We start from the raw sequence: 22058 nt of genomic DNA on the forward strand, positions 1-22058 counted from the left end.
GCCCCCTTCTGGGCACCGCCGTATCGGCGGATCGCCGAAAAGCAGAGCACCGAGAACCGGGGCCCTGCTGTACCTTAAATATCAGGGGCTGAGAGGCCAATGGGCTTGATCTAGTCTGAAGTTGCCGTTTATGGTCCACAAACTGTCCAAATAGCCGTTTCGGACAAGACAGAAAAAGGCACTAAATATACCAACAAAAAAAAACACAAGTATTGATTATAAATAATTGAAGATTTAATTGTTCTCAATATTGTCACAATCCCATTGTACTAGTCATGTTTTCTCATTTGGGTTAACACAACCTTCCCATGACTTAATGCTCCATAGACATTACAGCTTGCCAACAGGAATGGTTAATAATGAGTGATATTGGGCATTATACTTATGAATTAATGGTTATTTTTTAACTACAGATTTTCTTTTTGGTGCACAACTTAAAAAGAAATATTCAGAAAATCCACAAGGGAGCCACCTTTAAAAAGTTCAAGAAAACATTCAGAAACACGTTTGCCTAAAGAGCCAACATACAACTAATAGGATAATTGTGTTCATATATAGTTCTGAAATGTACAGTATGTACACTGTAAAGGCAACGCAAGTCCCTATACCAACATGGTACGGAGAGAACAAGTGACATACAGAAGGTCACAAATAGCTGGAAATCAAATGAAACAGTCAGCTGTAAAATATATTTGTTCTAATTTGTACTTTTTCCCCACTGGGACACAGTATGGTCCCACAAAATGGAAGAAAGTCTTGGTTCTATTCATGTTCTTGAATGGTCACAAAGTCTTTAGACCACGTTATAAAAAGGTACATTTTTAATACATGCATAAGCAGAAAACCAGTTATAAAAGGGATTAAAATCAAATTTGTGCAGTACCTTACCCTGCTTATACAATACTGCTGAATCACGATTATGAAGATGTGCAATGCAGCTTCACTTTATTTCCCCATAAAAGTACAAAGAAAAAAAATAGCATGTCTGCCAGTATGTAGGAAAGAAAATCAATTAAATGAATGTACAGTACTGCATACTTAATTTTAAATGTCTTAAAGCCCAAGTGTTATCCAAATAAGCAGGTTATGAAAACATTGATGTATGCAGCAACTTTTCTATGTTCCTTATACCATTTAAGAATTAAGTGATTTTAAAATTAGCACCACAGTACAATAAGAACAGTGACAAATACATTGGAATATGTAAGGGCCTGTTGTAAATGTGGCAGGACATATAAGTTGGCAGTGATAAGGGGCAGACGAAAGGCCAATTTTAGTGAATTCAAAATGACAGTAATTTGCACCAAGTGTTTTTCCCCCCTATAACATGGAAACCGAAAGGATGATTTAGCAATACGGTTTGTTGGGAGTGAAATGATGAAACTCAATAAACAACAGTCACAAATAGTGTGTGTAATATATCTATCTATTGGACTAGTTGTCACTGTGGCCATGCATTTATATATACATAAACTCATTTGAATTGCTGTAAGATTAGACATGCTAATCACTAGTTCTGCATTTTAATTTTAGGATGGATTACTTCTTGGCACACAACATTTTCAGACATGACATAGCAGTGAAGCACTAAAGGTGTTGTTTTCCTTACAGAAAAATCAAGCACGATGGAAGACACTTATCACAAGTAAAGACAAAAAGTTAAGTGACCCCCATTATTTGTAATGCAAATATTGTTACGTTTGCCTAGAAAATTTAATATTATGTGAATAGGACTACTGCAGGTGCTCTGACTAAATGACAGCTTAATTAACCAGATTTATTTAAAGAACTTGCCTAATTGCAGGCTCTCTTTCACAAGTGACATTATCTGTACTGTATTATTCTGACTTGCATCACAGGGAAATCCTCCGTTGCGGTACCCAGCCTCTGGGCAACCTCAGGGGAAATATTCAGAGAACCTCAGGGGAAATATTCAGAGAACCTCAGGGGAAATATTCAGAGAACCTCAGGGGAAATATTCAGAGAACCTCAGGGGAAATATTCAGAGAACCTCAGGGGAAATATTCAGAGAACCTCAGGCTTGGGAAACATTGCCACCTGAGTTTAAACATTTCAACGTCCAGTATGCAAACAGATTAATGCAGGGGTTCTCAGCTCCAGTCCTCCAGCCCCCTCCTCCCCAACAGGTCAGGTTTTAAGGATATCACTGCTTCAACGGAGACACCTGTGCTGACGCAGGGACTGATTGAGCCACCTGTGCTGAAGCAGGGATATCTTGAAAACCTGACCTGTCGGAGGGGAGGGAGGGGGTGTTTTGAGGACTAGTGTTGAATTAAGTAATCCCAATAACATCAAGATTTCAAGATTAGACATTTAGACAAGGTTAGTGCCACGTTTAGAAAATGTTTTACTAATAGTAAGAAGACTGTTTTGCCATGACCTAATGGGCACCATTTTATCCATCCAGTACCAAAGCGCTGCTAAATCACTAGTGAGGATTTGCTCCTCCCGCCACTGTGGAAAAACGAGATTAGAAAAAAAAAGGTATGACCTGAATATGTACCAACTCTGAATGTGTCATGTACAAGTTTCATCGGTTTCCTTTTCTCTCCCAAAAGGTGTTCCTCCCCAATGACATGTACACTGCTGTGTTATGTTATTTATATATTGGCTATGTACAAACTCGGAATGTGTCATGTAACACCTTTTAAATGCAGAAGTTTATAAAACTGTAACACCCCTATCCCACCCGGCTGCAGAGATAGGGTGTACATGAATAACAGTATCTCTCAATGTCTCTGTGTCTCTCAAGCAGGGTTTTACCTGCTCCAATAGTGTATGTAGCTCAGCAGTACCTCTAATCTCAGGGCCTTCCGCTGGTGGGCTCAGGCCAAAGCTGTTGGAGTGGAATGAATAGGACAGGGTGCCAGGAACTTTTCAACGGTAGTATTTATTGGGTGCAATTATCCTCATACAGCACTAACAATACAGGTTGTTCCTTAGGCTTTGTCCCCGCTGGCGCTGAGCGCCGGGGTGGCCTTTACATTTTTGCAAGCACTTGCGGGGGGGTGGGGGGGAAGGCTTGGCGCTGCAGGGGAAGCTGAGCGCGCTGGTAAGCATGAAAAATGTATTTACCTAAGCGCCGATGAGCGTGTGCATGCCTCCACTGGTCCCTACATAACCTAGGGTGATGGCCTTCAACCTATCCCTTCTTAAACTGGGGTGATGAGATGAAATCTCACAGCTTGCCTCAGAACTGACACTCTATTGCTCCCCAGGACACAGGTCCTCGCCTGGGTCTCAAGCCCCTTCCTTTGTGCAGGTTAGGGCTCAGCAGGAACTGAAATTATTCTCATCCTTCCCTTGGGTAGACTAGGCCTCAGCAGTAACTGATGTACCTAGGACTAAAATATCCTCACCCAGGGGTCTCATCCACCTCCCTGGGTAGGACAGGACTCAGGGGGAATCAGAGCAGAACCTCTCTCAACTGGGAGGGATCACACCTTTGTACCTGGGGAGTAGCCAACTTCTCTGCCCCAGTAACTGGCAGATCTTGCTGTAGCAGGCAAGGCCACTCAACTGCTCTCAGACACATGCAGGGCCATGGGCTAATGGTTAACTCTAGCACTGTCTGCTATTACCAGGACGTGCCATGCCAGAACAGCTGAATACAGAAGGGTGCTACAAAACTATTTGAAAACCAATACTTGTTTAGAAAAACGATATGACCATTTTAAGATTCTGCACCTCCGTGTTCTGCTCAAAACAATAAATGCTACTTGACAACATGCAATGAGGCAACTAGAAAAAAACAGAACCTCCTCTTTGCACCTCAGCATTGCATTTCTTTGCTTTGCAGTGGCTTGCTGTGCCCCTTTCAGTAAATGGGTCAAAGGTTTAACAGGTTAAAATCCAATACAGCAGGGATGGCCAACTCCAGTCCTCAACTGCCATCAACAGGCCAGGTTTTCAGGATATCCCTGCTTCAGCACAGGCGGCTGAATCAGTAGCTCTGTCATTTATTGAGCCACCTGTGCTGAAGGAGGGATATCCTGAAAACCTGACCTGTTGGTGGCCCTTGAGGACTGGAGTTGGCCACCATTGCAATAGTGTGTCTGCAGGCATTTTGATTTGAATGCCCAAATAACAGGAACCTTCCACTATCCAATCCCTTGGTAATCACGTTTAACCACTGCTCCACGTGACCCATCTACAAGCAATGCCTTATTCTAGGCAACTTGGGTGTATACAAGCCACGAGCAAACATTAATGTACAGCTCATGCACAGTGTAGTCAGCCGGACTCCTCAAGGGGCAATGCTTTAATGCAGTAAGATGCATAACTGACTCAAAGTGATCCAAGTTGCTCATGATCACAGCAATACTTATTGTAAATGAGCACTAGAAATGGGAGAGGAAAATGCTCCACACTGCCTGCCACGAAACAGGATTAACCACGTCAGTGTGACGCAGCCAAACAAACTGGTTTGAGAAACTTGTGTAACAGGGCTGAATGTTCACTGTCCAGGTCTTCTGTCCATTACTATAATATACAAACAGAACGCTCAGGGAATAATAGCTGAAGAGGGCTGGAAATAAATGCAAATGCAGGGAAGCCATTAAGGCAGCACTCCAACTGAAGCAACTCTTTGTTATTAAAGTGTGTGTTCGCTGCACATTATTTTCCTTTCCGGAGACCCCTTCTACACCCTGCTCCCCCAGGTGCTCGCGCCCCCCCACCCTTACCAGAGACACGTACCAGGGAATTTACTGTTTTTTTAAACTGCCTTTTATAGGACCAACAGTAGTTGGTATGTTATAAGCTTTTGAACCTCGCTGGGTCCTTCATCAGGAATCGAAGGACCCCGAGAGGTTTGAAAGCTTCTAACATATCAACTACTTGTTGGTCCAATAAAAGGGTATCGTCCCACATACTCCCTCTCTCTCCTTTGTTACTACATAGAAGAAAGGACCAACATATCCATGTTCAAAAGCTTATAACATACCAACTACTGTTGGTCCTATAAAAGGCATTTAAATGGGCATTGCACAGGAAGTAGCAAATGATGATGCTGTGGCTTTCTATTCGCCAAAGGATCCCCAGAGCTGAGAATAGCGCGTTTCAGCTCTGAAAAAAACCCTGGGCTCCTGGGGAGCTTTAAAAAAAATCATTACAAAGGAGTATGGCGGCTTGCACAGCTCCCCCGCTTCAAAACACCCATTAAACCAATATATTTACAATATACCAACCATTTGGTTAAAAGGGTTACACATATTTTCAAATTCAATTTTGCATCCCGTTTTAAACAATTGAAATCTTTTTTCTACAGAATCTACCATACATACTGTACATTTTTTTTTTGGCTCTTATACATCAGGCCAGGGGAGCGAAAACTTTTGGCACTGCGCCCCCTGCCTGCTCCCCCAGGTGCTCGCGCCCCCCTTCCTTTTTTACCGGCATCAAATGACGCCGCGGATGGTGTCACATGACCCCGTTGCATTGGCGACATGGCACAACAAGGCTTCTGAATCCCGGCAAGTAGGTTGCAGAGGCCTCGCATGACCCCCGGCATTTAAATGCCTTGGTGAAGAGCGCGGGGCTTCTGTAACCGCCAGCGCCCCCTCAAAAAATACCACGCCCCCCAATTTGCATCAGGCTACACTACTTTGTTTTCCAGCTAGTGACGCAACATTAACAAGTCCTACATGCAACAGATGTTTTCCCGCATTAGTTGTTTTCCCCGGGATGTGAGCTGGATAATCAGAGAACAGAAATAGAAGCAAACGCCAGTTCAGGAGACTACTAACTACATTGTTTGTGCTTTTAATCTGCTTTCAAATGGAGACTCAATCCAGAGCAAAGAATCAAATTGTGAGTTATGGTAACATCGCATGCGTATCAGCCCAGGATGTGGATCATGAACCCCACAGGTCCTACTTCATTGTAGCCCAAATCACAATACAAATTCTGTAAACAGTGCAATGGATTTCCTTCAACACAAATAAAAGCAAATAATTACATTTTATAGATTTACCAAAAAAAATAATTTGTTTTTTTCCAGTTGGGACCCTGGGCTTATCAAGTTTTCTCCACCCTTAGGCTAAGTCCCCAGTGGGGGTGGCGGGGGGGGTTGAAGGAGTGCCGGGGACTGGGGGGGGGGGGGGGTACGAGTGCCAGGTACAGGGGGGGGGGGGGGAAACGAGCGCCTGGGGCAGGGGGGGAGGGAGAGTGATGCAGGGTGCAGGGGGGGAGGGAGAATGATGCAGGATGCAGCGGGGGAGGGAGAGTGATGCAGGGTGCAGGGGGGGAGGGAAAGTGATGCAGGGTGTAGGGGGGGGAGAGTGATGCAGGGTGTAGGGGGGAGGGAGAGTGATGCAGGGTGTAAGGGGGGGAGAGTGATGCGAGGTGCAGGGGGGGAGTGATGCGGGGTGCAGGGGGGGAGAGTGATGTGGGGTGCAGGGGGGGAGAGTGATGCGGGGTGCAGGGGGGGACAGTGATGTGAGGTGCAGAGGGGGAAGAATGATGTGTGGCGCTGTGAAGGGGGGTAACGGAGCTGGGAATGGGGGGGGGGAAATGGGGCTGGGAATGAGGGGGGGGGGAAATGGAGCTGGGGAAGGGAGCGGAGACAGAGGGGGAGCGGGAAAATTAAATCCCGGGCAAAGCCGGGTATATCAGCTAGTTATTTTCTAAAAGGCAGACCAAGGATCTAACTATAATCTAAAATAACTTTCTAAACGGCGGAGGAGACCATGGTCTGAGAGCGGCATTTCCAACAGGATCTGTAAAATCACTTTCATTATTACTTAGTTCTATACCAGTGTTTTGGGGGATTTTCTTTCACTTCAATATATATATATATATGAGAAAGGTCCTATTCCAGGACCGAAACGTCGGATTGGGTGACTTATCTTTTTTATTCAGATGCCCAATACAGTTTTTCATGATTACTGAACCGAGTGCAGTCTTTCTTTACCGGACGAGAGAATGGTAATGTTGTTTTTTTATATATATATATATATATATATATATATATATATATATATATATATATATATATATATATATATATATATATATATATATATATATATATATATATATATATATATATATATATATATATATATATATTTCAGTTTCTTTGACTGATCCCATGGGATCATTGGGCTTCAGTAGAAACTGCCTTTTATTACATAGATTGTCAGCAGTTCTGATGATTCAACCAATTGTAATTTGAATTGCTTTCACCATGTAACAGCCCATATTGTAATGCGCTAACCTGTTGAAATTGGAGAGAATTACATGACGTGTACACTGAGTACTTATAGTAGTAACAGTTGCATTCATCAGAGGCCTAAATGAGGAAGCAAAGAGAAATCCATTCCACAAACCTTCAGGCAAGTTTACAGGTCGCCAACCGTCAATTCCAACCTAGCTACAGACCGCAATGAAACTGGCCAAAAAATAGAACTTTCTAAAGCACAATAACAAGCACAAATGGTATATTAAAAAAAAATAAGTATTGAGTGTGACGATGGGGGTAAATATGGCTGCTGTCAATACAGGTCAAGCCTGCCATTACCCCTACCTGGCAATAATACAGTGTATTACGGTATGTTATAGATGTATTATGTCTGTATCTTACCTGGTTCCAGCAGTTCAGGGACCAGGGGTTAATTGTGATTCAGTTGGAAAGTTGCCAAGCTGTCTGCAAATTTCCAAGTAACCATTTTTTTGTTGCTCTTTGCAATGTTGCATTCCTACCTCACCAATCAGGGCCGGGAGTCAGCACCTGGTCCTGAATGTTGCAAAGTGGTGGGCTGAGGATATAAACATGTGGGGAGGGAGACCCCTAGCCAGCTCAAGCTACAAGATCAGACCAGACCAGACGAGACTCACACAGTTGTAATCTTGAATCGGAAGCAGATACATACTCTTCTGCCCTGAGTGGTTTTCTCTCTTGGACGCTCTGCTATAAGCACCATGAGATCCTACATTCTCCTCTTCACACCGCAGAAAATCGCGCCCCCACAGAAGGTGAAACCACCCAAAAGCGAAGGTGAAACCACCCAGCACATGTCCCACGGGCATATACGCTCACATGGATTTGCGGATATAAAAAATCTACCAAACTGCACTTTCTCTAGGCTGGTGAGAAATCTTTATGGAGCACAATCCGGGGCTGAAGTTTCACTGGCAGCCTAAGGCTCTCCTAGCTCAGCATGAGGCAACAGAGGCATTCATAGTGAGTCTATGTGAAGATCTGTACATCTGCAATGCTCACCCCAAGCGCATCACTCTCCATGGGGAAAAACATCTAGCTGGTCATGTGCATCCAGGGGGATACTGACAGATTTGGGTGACCCCCCACCCTTTAGACCACTCGTGTACAAATGTACTGTATATAGTTTGACATCCCACATAAGAGGAGATTTCGATCCCATATAGGCAGTGTTCGACAAACCTATACATTTGCACGCCCCGGGCGAGTGGATTTAACATCGTGGCGAGCTCCTAGTGGCCCAAGCAGCACACGTGTGGTACCAGGTGGCGAGTAGATTTTTTTTGTTCGGCAAGTAGATTTTTTGGTGATTTGTCGACCACTGCATATAGGAGAGGGAGAGTTTCAATTGGTACCACTGAGTACATTTCTCTCTCTCTCCACACTCCCCCCCCCCCCCAAACAGGAGTTGTTTATGTTGTTAAATTTGCTATTTGTTTACATTGTCCTTTTATAGTGTTAATCTAGATAACAGAACTGCAATTGTGCCCATTTTCATGGGGATTGAGAGAGAAATATATAAAATATGATGGAACACAAAAGGGGTTCCTTTTTACTTAACACGGAATGTTTAGGAACCAGATTTTAGTGAAGAGGGGGAGAGGTGGATTGGAGACTGTCACAGAACTCATCACTAAGTGGGTTGCCAGGTGGCTTGTACAAAAATACTGGACCCCCACGCCCCCCGAATACATATAAAAAATAACCCCACGCCCCTCGAATACATATAAAAACTACACCCACCTCCCCAAAACCTTATACAATATATCCCCACCTCCCCAATACATTATAAAATATACCCCCACCTCCCCAATACATTATAAAATATATCCCCAACTCCCCAATACATTTTAAAAATAACCCCACCTCCCGAATACATTTAAAAAAATACCCCCATCATCACCACCACTCATCCCGGCCCCCCATCATCTCCTCATCTCACCCTGGTTCCCCCATCACCCCCCAAACTGTGTCCTTACCTTATTGCCAGGAAGGACACAGACTTCTCTGGGACGCCGTGGTGTGGGCTCCGCCCCCGCTGTCCTCTGATTGGCTCTCCGCTCCTCCAATCAGGGACAGGCTGCACACACTCACACAGTGCTCCGGCCACCGTCCACAACCCCCGCCTCCACCCCCAGCACTTCCAGCCCTCCGCCGTCGCGCCGCCCTCGCGCTTGTGCTGCCAGCCCTCCGCCGCAAAAAATGGTAATAGCGGACACACACGTGCGCAAACTGAGGGGCGAAAGATTATCTGTGGGGGCACGGGGCTTAGAGGCCCCGGGCTCTTCCCGAAGGCCCTTAAATTAAGTGCCGGGGAAGCGGTAAAGGCCTCTGTAAAATTATCTTGGTTCAGGCGGCTTTTGGAGACGCATCGCCATGGTAACGCAGGGTTAAATGACGCCGCGGAGTCATGTGTTGTTACGTTGCTATGTAACGTCCATCATGACATCCACAACCAAGGTAAGGGGGGGCAGAGAGGGGGACAGCCGGCAAGGAGGTGCAGGAGAAAAAAAGATTGTGCTCCCCAGCTCAGGGATACCTTGTGGAAAAGCTACAAAGTAACTGGCACTACCAAGGATCTCAATCACTACAGATGCCTGCGGAATATGTGCACAAGGCAAACAAGGCATGCAAAAGTACAATATTACTCTGACAATCTCCACCACAATACATCAAACCCAGCTAACTTCTGGAAGGTTATCAACAATATATTCCAGCCTCCTAACCATCAACAACCAAGTAATATCACTAAGGGGGATATTACTCTGACAACCCCCACTGACATTGCAAATGCATTCAATGATTACTTTGTGGGGTGTGCCACTAACTTATTAGCGAAACGCAGCCCAAACCACAAATTCGAATCTCATCCTGGGAGTACACACATAGCCCCATTCCCTCCCAACACTGCCCACAATTTTCAATTTGGCCCAGTATCCCAAGAGGAGATTACACAAGCGCTCCTCAAACTAAAACTAAGCAGCCAATGCGGACTTGACTTACTACAATCTAGGTTCCTACGACTTGGAAACCAATTGCTTCCATAGTCAACTCTATCCTGTCTGCAGGCCATATCCCTAAGACCTGGAAAACTGCCAGAGTTGTCCCAATCTTCAAAAGTGGGGACAAAAATACAGTCTCAAACTACAGGCCAATCTCACTTCTCCCAATTCTATCCAAAGTCATGGGAAAATGTGTCCACTCCCAATTAAACGATTTCTATACCAAGACAAATTTCCCTAGCCAATTCCAATCTGGCTTTCGTCCCAAACACTCCACCACCGTAACTACCCTGCTAAAAGTTTGCAATGAAATCCAATGTGGAATGGAACGGGGACAACTCAATGGTGCAATATTCCAAGATTTTGCAAAGGCTTTTGACACAGTTGATCATGCTATCCTGCTTAAACTCCAGAGCTCTGGAATAGGGAAGCATGCTTTAAACTGGTTTCAGTCCTACCTATCAGGTAGATCCCAACATGTGTCCGTCTCAGGCTCTAACTCCAATCCCTTGGATATCACCTGTGGTGTCCCGCAAGGCTCTGTTCTGGGGCCCCTACTCTTCTCAGTGTTCATTAATGATCTTCCCACAGCTTGTAAGGAAGCCTCAATACACATGTATGCAGACGACACAATCCTATATGCACACAGCCATAGCCTCTCTGACCTTCAACACATACTTCAGTCTGACTTTTTCAGACTCGAAAACTGGATTTCCCAAAACAAACTGTTTTTAAACACTGACAAGACTGTAACAATGGTATTTGGGACCAAGACTAAATTTTTAAAGCTTCCAGCGACTGAGCTCCTGATTAGAACCAACGCTAACACCACCCTAACCCCTATCACTAGTTTTAAATACCTGGGCTTATGGTTTGACTCCCACTTAACATTCGGAATGCACATTGATACCCTGACAACCAAAACCTATGCCAAACTAGGGGTACTTACAGGAACAAATCCCCCCTAAAGTCTCCTGGTCAGAAAGCGTATCGCACAGCAGATGCTAATGCCAATTATTGACTATGGAGACATAGTATACGGCTCGGCACCTCAAACCCACCTTAGCAAACTTGACACCCTCTACAATTCAATTTGTCGTTTTGTTCTCCAATGCAACTACAACACACATCACTGCGAAATGCTGAAATAACTAGATTGGTCATCACTAGAGTCTAGGCGCAAAGTTCACCTTTCCTGTCTTGCCTTTAAATTCTTTATGGGCAAGCTACCCAGCTATCTGAACAAGCTCTCACATCCACCACCAGTTTAAGTTCTTTCAAATCTAAGGCTGTCTCACATTTTAATCTGGTCTGTAACTGTTTCATACGCCCATAATATATATTTTCTTTAACTGTGCACGCAATGTCTTGTATATAATGTATACCCTGCTCATTTATGTAACTGTACTTGTAACCATGTATTATTTGTTTTACTCTGTGCCTAGGACATACTTGAAAACGAGAGGTAACTCTCAATGTATTACTTCCTGTTAAAAATATTTTATAAATAAATAAATCTCTAGGGGGGTCCCTGAGCCTAGGACTATAGGTTACCCCGATTTTCGTTACGTGTGCCGTTCTGCACATGCGCGACAGAAGGAGACCCCTCCATTCTGCGCATGCGCGACCCCTGGCCGGCCCGTTCTGCACAAGGTCGGACATGGCGGCCCCCTTCTCGGCACCGCCAGATCGCCGAAAAGAGCCCTGCTGTATGAGCTTGTTTAATATAGACTGCCCGCCAGTTTCTCCCAGTCAAGCCAAATGGACAAATCTCAGTATGACCAAACACTACAGCGTTTCCCTAAAATGTAAAGGCAATTGTGTGCGACAGTTATATTAAATACTTGCTGCTGGAGAAAAGCCTCCCTCTTAAATATGCAATCACCTTACACTCACGTTTGTTTGTCCCACAATGATAAAGCACACATGGCATTTCTTGCAAAAAGAGTTACCTGTCTGTTTATTTACTATCCCTCTGCCAATACCTCATCTGCCTTAGATAGTTATCTTGGATTTTACACCTGTGTTAAGCTCATGGAATCTCTCTAAGGCCAGGTCCGTGCTGGCTACTGCAGCGCCCGCTGTGGCAGACGCTGCACGGACAAAGCCGCCCCACAGTGGGACCGGGCCCGCTGTGAGGGGGACCGCCACGCTGCGCTGACAAACTCCTGCTCTCAAGAAAATTGAGATCAGGAGTCGCGACGAAGCGCTAGGCCACGGTTCAGTCAATGAGGGCGCACCTAATGGGTAACGGCACGGCCGTGCCCCCCGTCACAGCCCCCCCCTGTCTTTCTCCCTGCAGTTCGGGGGACTCGGTTGCACGCGCCTCCTGCTTCGCAGGCGCGCGTGCAGCTGGGCCTCAGCCTAAGGCCTGGGACATGGTGCAGCAGGCCGTGCTGAGCAGATGCACTTACCCCCTGCATCTATGATCAGCGCGGCTTTAGGAGCCGCTTCTGCATGCGTGCGGAAATACAGGAGACAGGCAAGTTTAAATTTTGCCGCCAAGGGAAGCGGAGGGCCCGTCACGTGACTGCCAAAAGCCAATGGCAGTCCGTGACGTCGGCGCCGTGACGTGGCGCACTAGCCCCGCCTCACACAGCACTTACAAGCGCGCACGTGGACGCTCATGCAGGGACACTAAAAAGCTCCTGCTTGAGGAGGAGAGCATGAGCGTCAGCGCTGCTCAGCGTTCTTCTCACCATGTCCGAGAGGCCTCGTCCAGGGTGGAAACAGGCGCGCTGGCGCTCCAGCACTGCGCCCTGCTCGGCCGTGTTTTTCCTGGCCGGCTAGGTGCGTGCGGCCCCGACGTCACGGAGCTGGTTCGCCCCCATTGGGCGAACCGCTCATGTGACGCGCTTGCGAGCAGCAAAATCAATTTTGCTTGCTCGGCAAGCGGCTAAGCGCCGAGCAGGCATGGTCGCAACGTGTCCAGCATGAGCGCGCGCACCCGCTCAGCACCACCCTGGACGAGGCCTTAATCAGTATTGCTGACCTGAGGAAAAGAGAACTCTCAAAAGCTTGTCATAGTATCTGTTAGTCTAAATAGAAAAGGTATCACCTAATACTGAAGTATTCACTTTTTTAAAAAAAATGTTATCTCTCAAAATCCTCAGTTACTTATTTTTATATATATATATATTTTTTTACTCTCCTACCAAGGGGAGAGCAGTGGCATCATCAGACTGGGATTGAGGTTTCCACTGATTCCATCTGCCATATTGTTTTATCCCAGGCAGCAGGTTGTCGGGGAGACTTCCTTACACTTAGACAGGTAAAGTTCAGAGGTGACACGCCGGAGTGTTTTTCTTTTAAAGAGCAGAGGGGATCCTATCTAGGTTAAGTCTGGACAAATAAGAAAGTAGCCAATTGGTAATAAAAAAAATGACTACCGTGCTTTCTAATACAGAACATTAACATCTGACCAAATGACAAATCATTGTCACTACAGATGATGCCAAATTACTACATTGCTGCTGATTTCAAACATAAAAGAGGTAACTGTGGCTAAAATGAGGTAGATATGTTATTCAACATCTGTGCTGGGATTCATTCCTCGTGTCAGAATGAGAACATTCGCTGTGACCTGCAAGACACCTACAAAAGTGTGAAATCCTTCACCAGCCCACACACATCTCTTTGGAAATGAAGCATCCTCCCAGGTGACAGCAGTTTCCTCCCACAGAATTCACGGAGGTATATCAATGATGCTGGGCCCAGGCTCCAGCAGAGCCATGTGGTGTGAGTGGCACTCACTGGGAAATCACCTTGCAGGTTACCCGAAAGCTTGCAGTGCATTCATTTATCCTACTGTAACTGCAGTTAAGAGCTGCGACTGGGCTCTGCATGCACCGTGCCCGGAAAATGGAAAAGGCCGCGTACAGGTAAGTTCAGAAGACCTCCTGTCGTAATGTTTACGTGATGAACTCAATGTGAAGACAACATAGAATTAGATCATGTAGGAAGTAACATATTCGATTACAACCTGAAAGCAGGATTTGTAAAGTTGCTCAAAGTTCACGTTTAAACTACAGATCTAGCAGACGTTACCGCCCTCATTCACGCACAAAATAACTTGCGTGTTATCTCCTTTACCATTGTTTTCAATAGCACTTCTGTTAAATAATGCGCTAGCTTTAACAGGTGCAATAACGTCTGCTATATATCGGTATCTGTTTCACCTGTTACGAAACCCAGAACTCGTACTCTTCCCGTTTCTCACACATCCAGCTTACCTATCTTAGTCATCTGCCAATAGCTAACCCTATTTCTGCACCTACCACTTGTCACCACAGTAATAGCCAACAGGGAAGACCTGTCCCACAAGTGGGATTTTTAGACTAGTATTCATAGGGGGTTAGAAGCATTACGGGCAGGACAGTGTTTATCATTTTAAAAAGGGCTCAGTAATGTGATCCCATTTTAAGTGTAACAAGCTGTAGAATGTTTCAAGCGGGTATTATTACAGACAATTTCTCCAACACAACTGCCTTGTAAAGCGCTTATGTAATCACAGATCACCATGTTATGTAGTCATGTCTATATATAACTGTTAATGCACACACTGTGAATCATTATCATAATTAGCAGTTTCACAGAGGGTCCCCCGAGACCGTATTCATTCTGTGAATCTCACTGTAGTGTCATGTCAATGTCATTGAGAAAGTAAATCCTTGTTATAGTGAATTAAATCATATAGCAGGACAGGTCACTATTCCAACACCAACACTTGCATTTTGTATTAAACATTTCCCTCCAAAAGTGACAAATTCATGGTCATGAAAAACAAAAGAAAGGTAGCGCTAGATTTCAGAAGAAATATAAATCTAATCTACAATGCGGTGTAGTGATGACCTACAATCTACAAACAATGTGAAAGAAATATAGGCGGCTGCCTGTGATATAACTCTGACCCCCAGGTCAGAGGAACAGCATGTGACAAATGGGTTTATATCTCTGGCGCCCCGCACATGACCATAATATAACAAAAAGGATATATACAACCAGGACTGGTAACTGTGTCAAATCCAGGACTGTGCTCCAATCGATGGATGGCTCATATATAGAATGAGAAACAAATGTAAACACATAGCGTAATTCTGTATGACAGTGCACCGCCGAGGCAGGGGAGACACGCCAGGAGCTGATAAGCCAGAATGAGAGGGGATACTCTCTAAATATCCACTGCATATTACCACTTTACGTCCGGTAAGTGGTCATTTTAGCCCTAGCAGCAGATTTACCAGCGGACCCTTTCTAACCAACCTATTTTACACAATGTTTATGTATATGTCCATACTCTGTATTGTTCATTAAATGTGTCATTTTTCTATCAGTCGCCTGTAGTTCATCTCAGCATTTTGTTTTGTTTTGTTTTTTTGTCATTAGTTTTTTATATATTCCATTTACTTGATATATTTATATATTATTCAATTTAATATTTTTTATTTATCATGTTTTTTAGTTGTTATTGTCTTATGTTTTGAATTTGTCATACAGTATTACGCTATGTGCTTTCATTTGTTTCTCATTCTATATATGATTCATCGATTGGAGCACAGTCCTGGATTTGACACAGTTACCAGTCCTGGTTGTATACAATATATCCTTTTTGTTATATTATGGTCATGTGCGGGGCGCCCTTTTTTCACAAATTCATGGACATAACTGGACTCTATCTGGAGCAAAGTTCATTCTTATTTTTAAAACTGGAATTGGGGGTTACGATTGTGTTCGGTGTTACAGGGATTTCACCAACAAGCGAACAGTGGGTTCAATGTAAAACAAGTCCAACATGTACATACTTACATATAGTAATGGCAACTTAAATCTAGCAAAACAATGTTCCTTCTTTATACCTTCTAGCAAAAGAAAGCACACAAATAAGTCTAAAAACAATGAAATAACTTAAAGTGCTAGCATAATACTGTATATAAGGTGACACTCTACCCTATAAAGGAGAAGTGCCAAAAGATAAGCTAAGGTGCTGAATGCACACATCACATAATACATGTGCACACATGTATATACCATTTGCATGTTATGTCCCAGAATCCCTTGCTGCAGTGGAAACACTGTATACTAGGAGATAATGGTGAAAAGCTGGGTTGCAGACCTGTCTAAGACATGTGAATGTGCTCACAAGTGATCTTTTTCTTTGATATAGATAGATAGGATAGATATACGGTGTATATATATATATATATATATATATATATATATATATATATATATATATATATATATATATATATATATAGAACACACACACACACACACGAGCATAAACCTAAGACATACTGTTATGCTGTATAATAGATGAATAGCATGACATCTAGTCACGATTTCTATCAATAAAGTTATTTTCAAAATGTGTTTTGTTGCTCTACAATATGAGGGACATCACTGTGTCACACACACTGGGCTATCACCCCAAATGTCAACACATTTCTGCTTTATTTCATTGTAAAAAAGCATTGTTGTTCTGTTATTTGTAGTCCAGATATGCAGCACTTCAGAGAACAGAATAAAAAAAGAATGCTAACCTGCAGAAGCTACAGTATTAACAGGAGGGAACATCGTTCAATTCCTGCAAAGGTGTTCATGAAAGCAGACTCACGGTCACTTGTGATACAATAAGAAAAGAGGGGGGGGGGGGCGAGAGAGGTCTGTTTTAGCTGCCAGTGACTCATAACAAAAGATACCCTAAGCTTTGAAACTGTGAGCTTGACCCAAAAATTTATTTGTTCCTATAATTTCTTAGTTTGCTTCAATGAGGACCACAACTAACTGAGTTATCATTAACCGCAAAGCAAAGCAAAATTGGAGTGAGCAACTTGTTGCAGTAGATCAGGGGCAGGCAACTCCAGTACTCAAGAGCCACCAACAGGTCAGGTTTTCAGAATATCCCTCCTTCAGCATAGGTGGCTCAATTTGTGCTGAGGCAGGGATACGCTGAAAACCTGGCCTGTTGGTGGCCCTTGAGGACTGGAATTGCCCACCCCTGCAGGAGATGTATAATTATGTCAAATTCAAAGTACTTCAAGAATGTCCCTCTTGATTGAGATGCTATTTAACAAAAAGTAGCGACTTCTAGTCATAACCTTGTGCGCTCCAGCGAGATGCACCCCTGACTTCAAACTGTGACTGGCTGCAATCTTACTACTTCTCTCAAGTGGGAAAATAAAACGAGAGTGAGAGTGCGAGAGTGAGAGAGAGAGTGTGTGAGAGAGAGAGAGTGTGTGAGAGAGTGTGTGAGAGAGAGTGTGTGTGCGTGTCAAACACAAAGTGGCAGCTGAAGCTAGGCTTTTCAGAACCTTATTTCTGAACCACACCACTGTCTTCTTCCTGTGCACGAAAACAGACAACGTAAACAAGTGCACAATTAACTGATCAAAAGTCTGTGTACCATGTGTGTCACACACACACACACACACACACACACACACACACACACACACACACACAGATAGAAGTGATTATACAAAAACAATCTGTGGTGGCGCTCTCACAAAATGTGCTGGGGTGTAGCTATAACTAATGTCTTGTATCCCAATTAATCAGAATAAAGTGCACAATAACAATCTATACTGAGCAATCACTGGTCAATGGTGTGAACATGATTAAGAGATGTGCATCACATGCAAAGGTGACAATCAGTGTAATAGTGACATAAATAACGATATTGTATTCAGTGGCAGTAATACCAGGGAATAAAGTGACAATCCAATCTACCTTATTGTGCCTCTATTTCCTCTCCTAAGATCTCACATCCACCATTTTGCCACTGATTGAGATTTGCTTGCATTGTTTGCTTAAATGAGAATACAATTTTTGGAGGATTATCAGACATCTGAACCATTCAGTCTGAAACGTTACTACACTATGGAGCCAGGTCTGTTTTCTCTGCTACGGTGATAGTAGAAGTGCCCATCAGCACACAAAGAAAATACATTTCATTCATACCACACCAATTCATTGGTCTTCTAAGAACTTATTTCACAGCAAAAAGAAGAAGTTCAGCATTCATGACTTGCCTGGGATAAAAATAAAAAGTTATTAAGACTTTGATAAGCACGAAGTATCTGCGCTCTTGCACTGTCACTAATTAAATCTTCAATGTGAGAATGGTTCCTAGTGAACTGGAGACATGGGTAGCATAATGGGTGTTGTAACAGTGTAAGAATTCTTCTGCAAATGACAACACAGAAGCTGTCTACAGCCAACAGCTACAACACGTTCACGTGGAAGACAATATCAGGGAGATCACTGAACCGTATGAAATAGTTAGGAAGCTTCTGGAAGCGCAGATCATGGTATATTACTTACCACCTCTGAAAAAGAAAGTGCAGAAGAATATGGTGATAAGAATGTACTTTGCAAGACTTATACACGTGACTGCCGCGCAGAAAAAAAAGAGAACCAACTAACATTAATAAACCTTCTCCAGCCACTGCAGGCGTTCACTAAGACCACCACAAACATCAGAAGAACCATTGCAGGAGATCAACACCAACAAATCAGCCTTCACCTTATAAATACTGTACTTGCAAAACATGAGCACATCAAGCAAATCTGTTTCTGAAACAAACTGGTTTATTTAACAGCCCGTCCTAGTCCTTACACACTGTAAATAGCAACATATCTCCCTATGACAGTTTCCCCAGTGGGGAGTTTGCTGGATGATACTGACGCAGAAAGAACTGTATGGGGGGGGGAAACATTTTTTTGCAGAAAACAAAAAAGATGTTTAATCAGTAACTGGTCAGTAAGAAATGCAAACTTCTGTCAGAGGCACCTTTTGGGTGAAACACATTGCTAGATTTCTGATGTGCCTTTCCAATGAACAGGAAAGGAATGTTATTCATTTAGCGCTGACAAAGCACACTCGCAACCACTTCGCTGTCAGAAGCGCATGTCAAGTGTATATTCTGGCAGGAAATTGTGTTTTAGTGCAACAGGCGTCTGAAAAAAATTCAAGTTATTCCATAAAAATTGGAGCCCGTACATTTATAATAGGAAGCACGATCCATCGGCTTAGAATGAAAGGGAAGTTGTTATACTGTAAAGAAATAGGTTCTTTTTTTTTTTTTACATACAGCGTTACCAAATGTTCCATACACAGACAGTTTTGGGCCTTTGATCTCAGAGGGAGGAAGCCATAATGTTGCCATCTACTGAAATAGTGTGTGGTCCATGTCTTACCATGGTAAAATAAAAATAAATTGTCAAATAGTATAAGAGGGTTTGAGTTCCTGTTTATATCAACTATGGCTTTGGAGGGATAGCGCCACTCATTTTCCTAATCCTATCCCTGGCAAATGTGCATTACAAGATTCATTTGACGTGGCAAAGTGCAGTGTGATTTCAAATGACAATGTTCTTTGTTGTGTGGCGGTGATCCTGCCCTCCCACCCTCTGTGGCTCGTGGTCCCTGTCACCCTCACGCAGTAGGTTATCACTCACCCTTGGCCTCGCAGTCAGCACAGTACTTGTTGTCATCCTCCCGGAGCATCCTGGACAGGATGGCCTGGTGCTGTTCATTCAGCTTCTGGGCCTTTTCCCTCTCTGACCGGGTTGTCATGACTGCTGCCAAGGGAGCGGTGTACGTGTATACCTATATGTGGATGAGCGTATCAAGCACCTTGGGGCTGTCTAAACAAGTACAATGGATGTTTAAGATGTGTGTACGTACGTATATAGATATAAACACTAGATATGACAAATATAAACGATATGGATGTGATATGCCTGAATATGTACCATATACACTACCTCCAAGTACAACACCTGCTATATATATATATATATCTGTAGCTATGAGATAAATTTGTGTGTGCAGGTGACAAGTCAAGGTGTAAATAGCAATGAATGAGCACTATAATTGGTGTATATATGTGTCACTGCAGTGAATATCTGTGCCTGTGATAGTAGATAGACAAGTGTCTTCTGTGAGTGCAGTATATGTATGAGCGTGTACAGTATACAATGGTGTGACCCCCGAGCACAGGTGTATATAGAGGTATATGTTGATGTGTATGTGCTGCTGTCAGTGTATATGTTGATGTGTATGTGCTGCTGTCAGTGTATATGTAGATGTGTATGTGCTGCTGTCAGTGTATATGTAGATGTGTATGTGCTGCTGTCAGTGTATATGTAGATGTGTATGTGCTGCTGTCAGTGTATATGTAGATGTGTATGTGCTGCTGTCAGTGTATATGTAGATGTGTATGTGCTGCTGTCAGTGTATATGTAGATGTGTATGTGCTGCTGTCAGTGTATATGTAGATGTGTATGTGCTGCAGTCAGTGTATATGTAGATGTGTATGTGCTGCTGACACGCTGTATGTAGATGTGTATGTGCTGCTGTCACTGTATATGACTAGGTAGATGTGTATGTGCTGCTGTCACTGTACATGTAGCGGTGTATGTGCTGCTGCCCCGCTCCCTCACACCAGTCCCAGCTCCAGTCTCAACACCAATCACTAACCCACGACACTTCCGGGAACCTCAACCCTGTGACGCGGCCTTCCCCCTCCGCCCACACATCGAGACCCGGCAGGCGTGATGACGTCAATTACGGAGCCCCTCCCACATCAACACCCCGCTCTGCCTCTTCCGCCAGTAGTGGGGTCCGCTGTCCCTGCCTTGGTGAGAGGGCCTTACAGCCGGCGCTCCCGGGGTCTGTCTAGGAGGGAAGCCCTGTCTCGACCGGTGCGCGCGGGATCCCTCCGCTGGCAGGTGCATGTGCTGGTCAGGCAGAGTGATGACGCATGGGACACACCTTTGTGACGTAGCCAAGAGAAAGAACGGCTATTCTAGAGCTCTCATCACCTATAAACAGTTCTGTACCCACCTATATACAGCACTGTGCGGCTCACACCCCCTGTATACAGCTCTGTGCGGCTCGCACCCCCTGTATACAGCTCTGTGCGGCTCGCACCCCCTGTATACAGCTCTGTGCGGCCCGCACCCCCTGTATACAGCTCTGTGCGGCTCGCACCCCCTGTATACAGCTCTGTGTGGCTCGCACCCCCTGTGTAAGCTCTGTGCGGCGCACACCCCCTGTATACAGCTCTGTGTGGCTCGCACCCCCTGTGTAAGCTCTGTGCGGCGCGCACCCCCTGTGTAAGCTCTGTGCAGCGCGCACCCCCTGTATACAGCTCTGTGTGGCTCGCACCCCCTGTGTAAGCTCTGTGCAGCGCGCACCCCCTGTATACAGCTCTGTGTGGCTCGCACCCCCTGTGTAAGATCTGTGCGGCGCGCTCCCCCAGTGAAAGCTCTGTGCGGCGCGGCACCCCCTATATACAGCTCTGTGTGGCTCGCACCCCCTGTGTAAGCTCTGCGGCGCACACCCCCTGTGTAAGCTCTGTGCGGCGCGCACCCCCTGTGTAAGCTCTGTGCAGGACGCACCCCCTGTATACAGATCTGTGCTGCGCGCACCCCCTGTATACAGCTCCCTATATACAGCACTGTGCTGTGCACACCCCCTATATACAGCTCTGTGCTGCGCACACCCCCTATATACAGCTCTGTGCTGCGCACACACGCTCTATACAGCTCTGTGCTGCGCACACCCTCTCTATACAGCTCTGTGCTGCGCACACACCCTCTATACAGCTCTGTGCTGCGCACACCCTCTATACAGCTCTGGTCTGCGCACACACCCTATACAGCTCTGGTCTGCGCACACACCCTATATACAGCTCTGGCTTCACACACACCATATATACAGCTCTGTGCTGCTCACACCCCCTGTATACAGCTCTGTGCTGCTCACACCCAATGTATACAGCTCTGTGCTGCGCACACCCTCT

General features: G+C 44.7%; 1 protein-coding gene across 4 annotated transcripts in view; it reads right to left on the minus strand.

Annotated features, from left to right (window-relative positions):
• Positions 1-20902, minus strand: part of SMAP1 (small ArfGAP 1) — a 421957-nt gene extending 401055 nt beyond the window's left edge. For 3 of the 4 annotated variants that reach the window (XM_075598068.1, XM_075598067.1, XM_075598065.1), the window contains exon 1: positions 19708-20725. In XM_075598068.1, coding sequence (XP_075454183.1) covers positions 19708-19825 — 118 coding nt within the window. In that variant the 5' untranslated portion in view covers positions 19826-20725. The other variant, XM_075598066.1, reaches the window with a different exon arrangement.
• Between the last annotated feature and the right edge of the window lie 1156 nt (positions 20903-22058).

Source organism: Ascaphus truei, chromosome 4 (genome assembly GCF_040206685.1).
Source record: "Ascaphus truei isolate aAscTru1 chromosome 4, aAscTru1.hap1, whole genome shotgun sequence".
Taxonomy (NCBI): domain Eukaryota; kingdom Metazoa; phylum Chordata; class Amphibia; order Anura; family Ascaphidae; genus Ascaphus; species Ascaphus truei.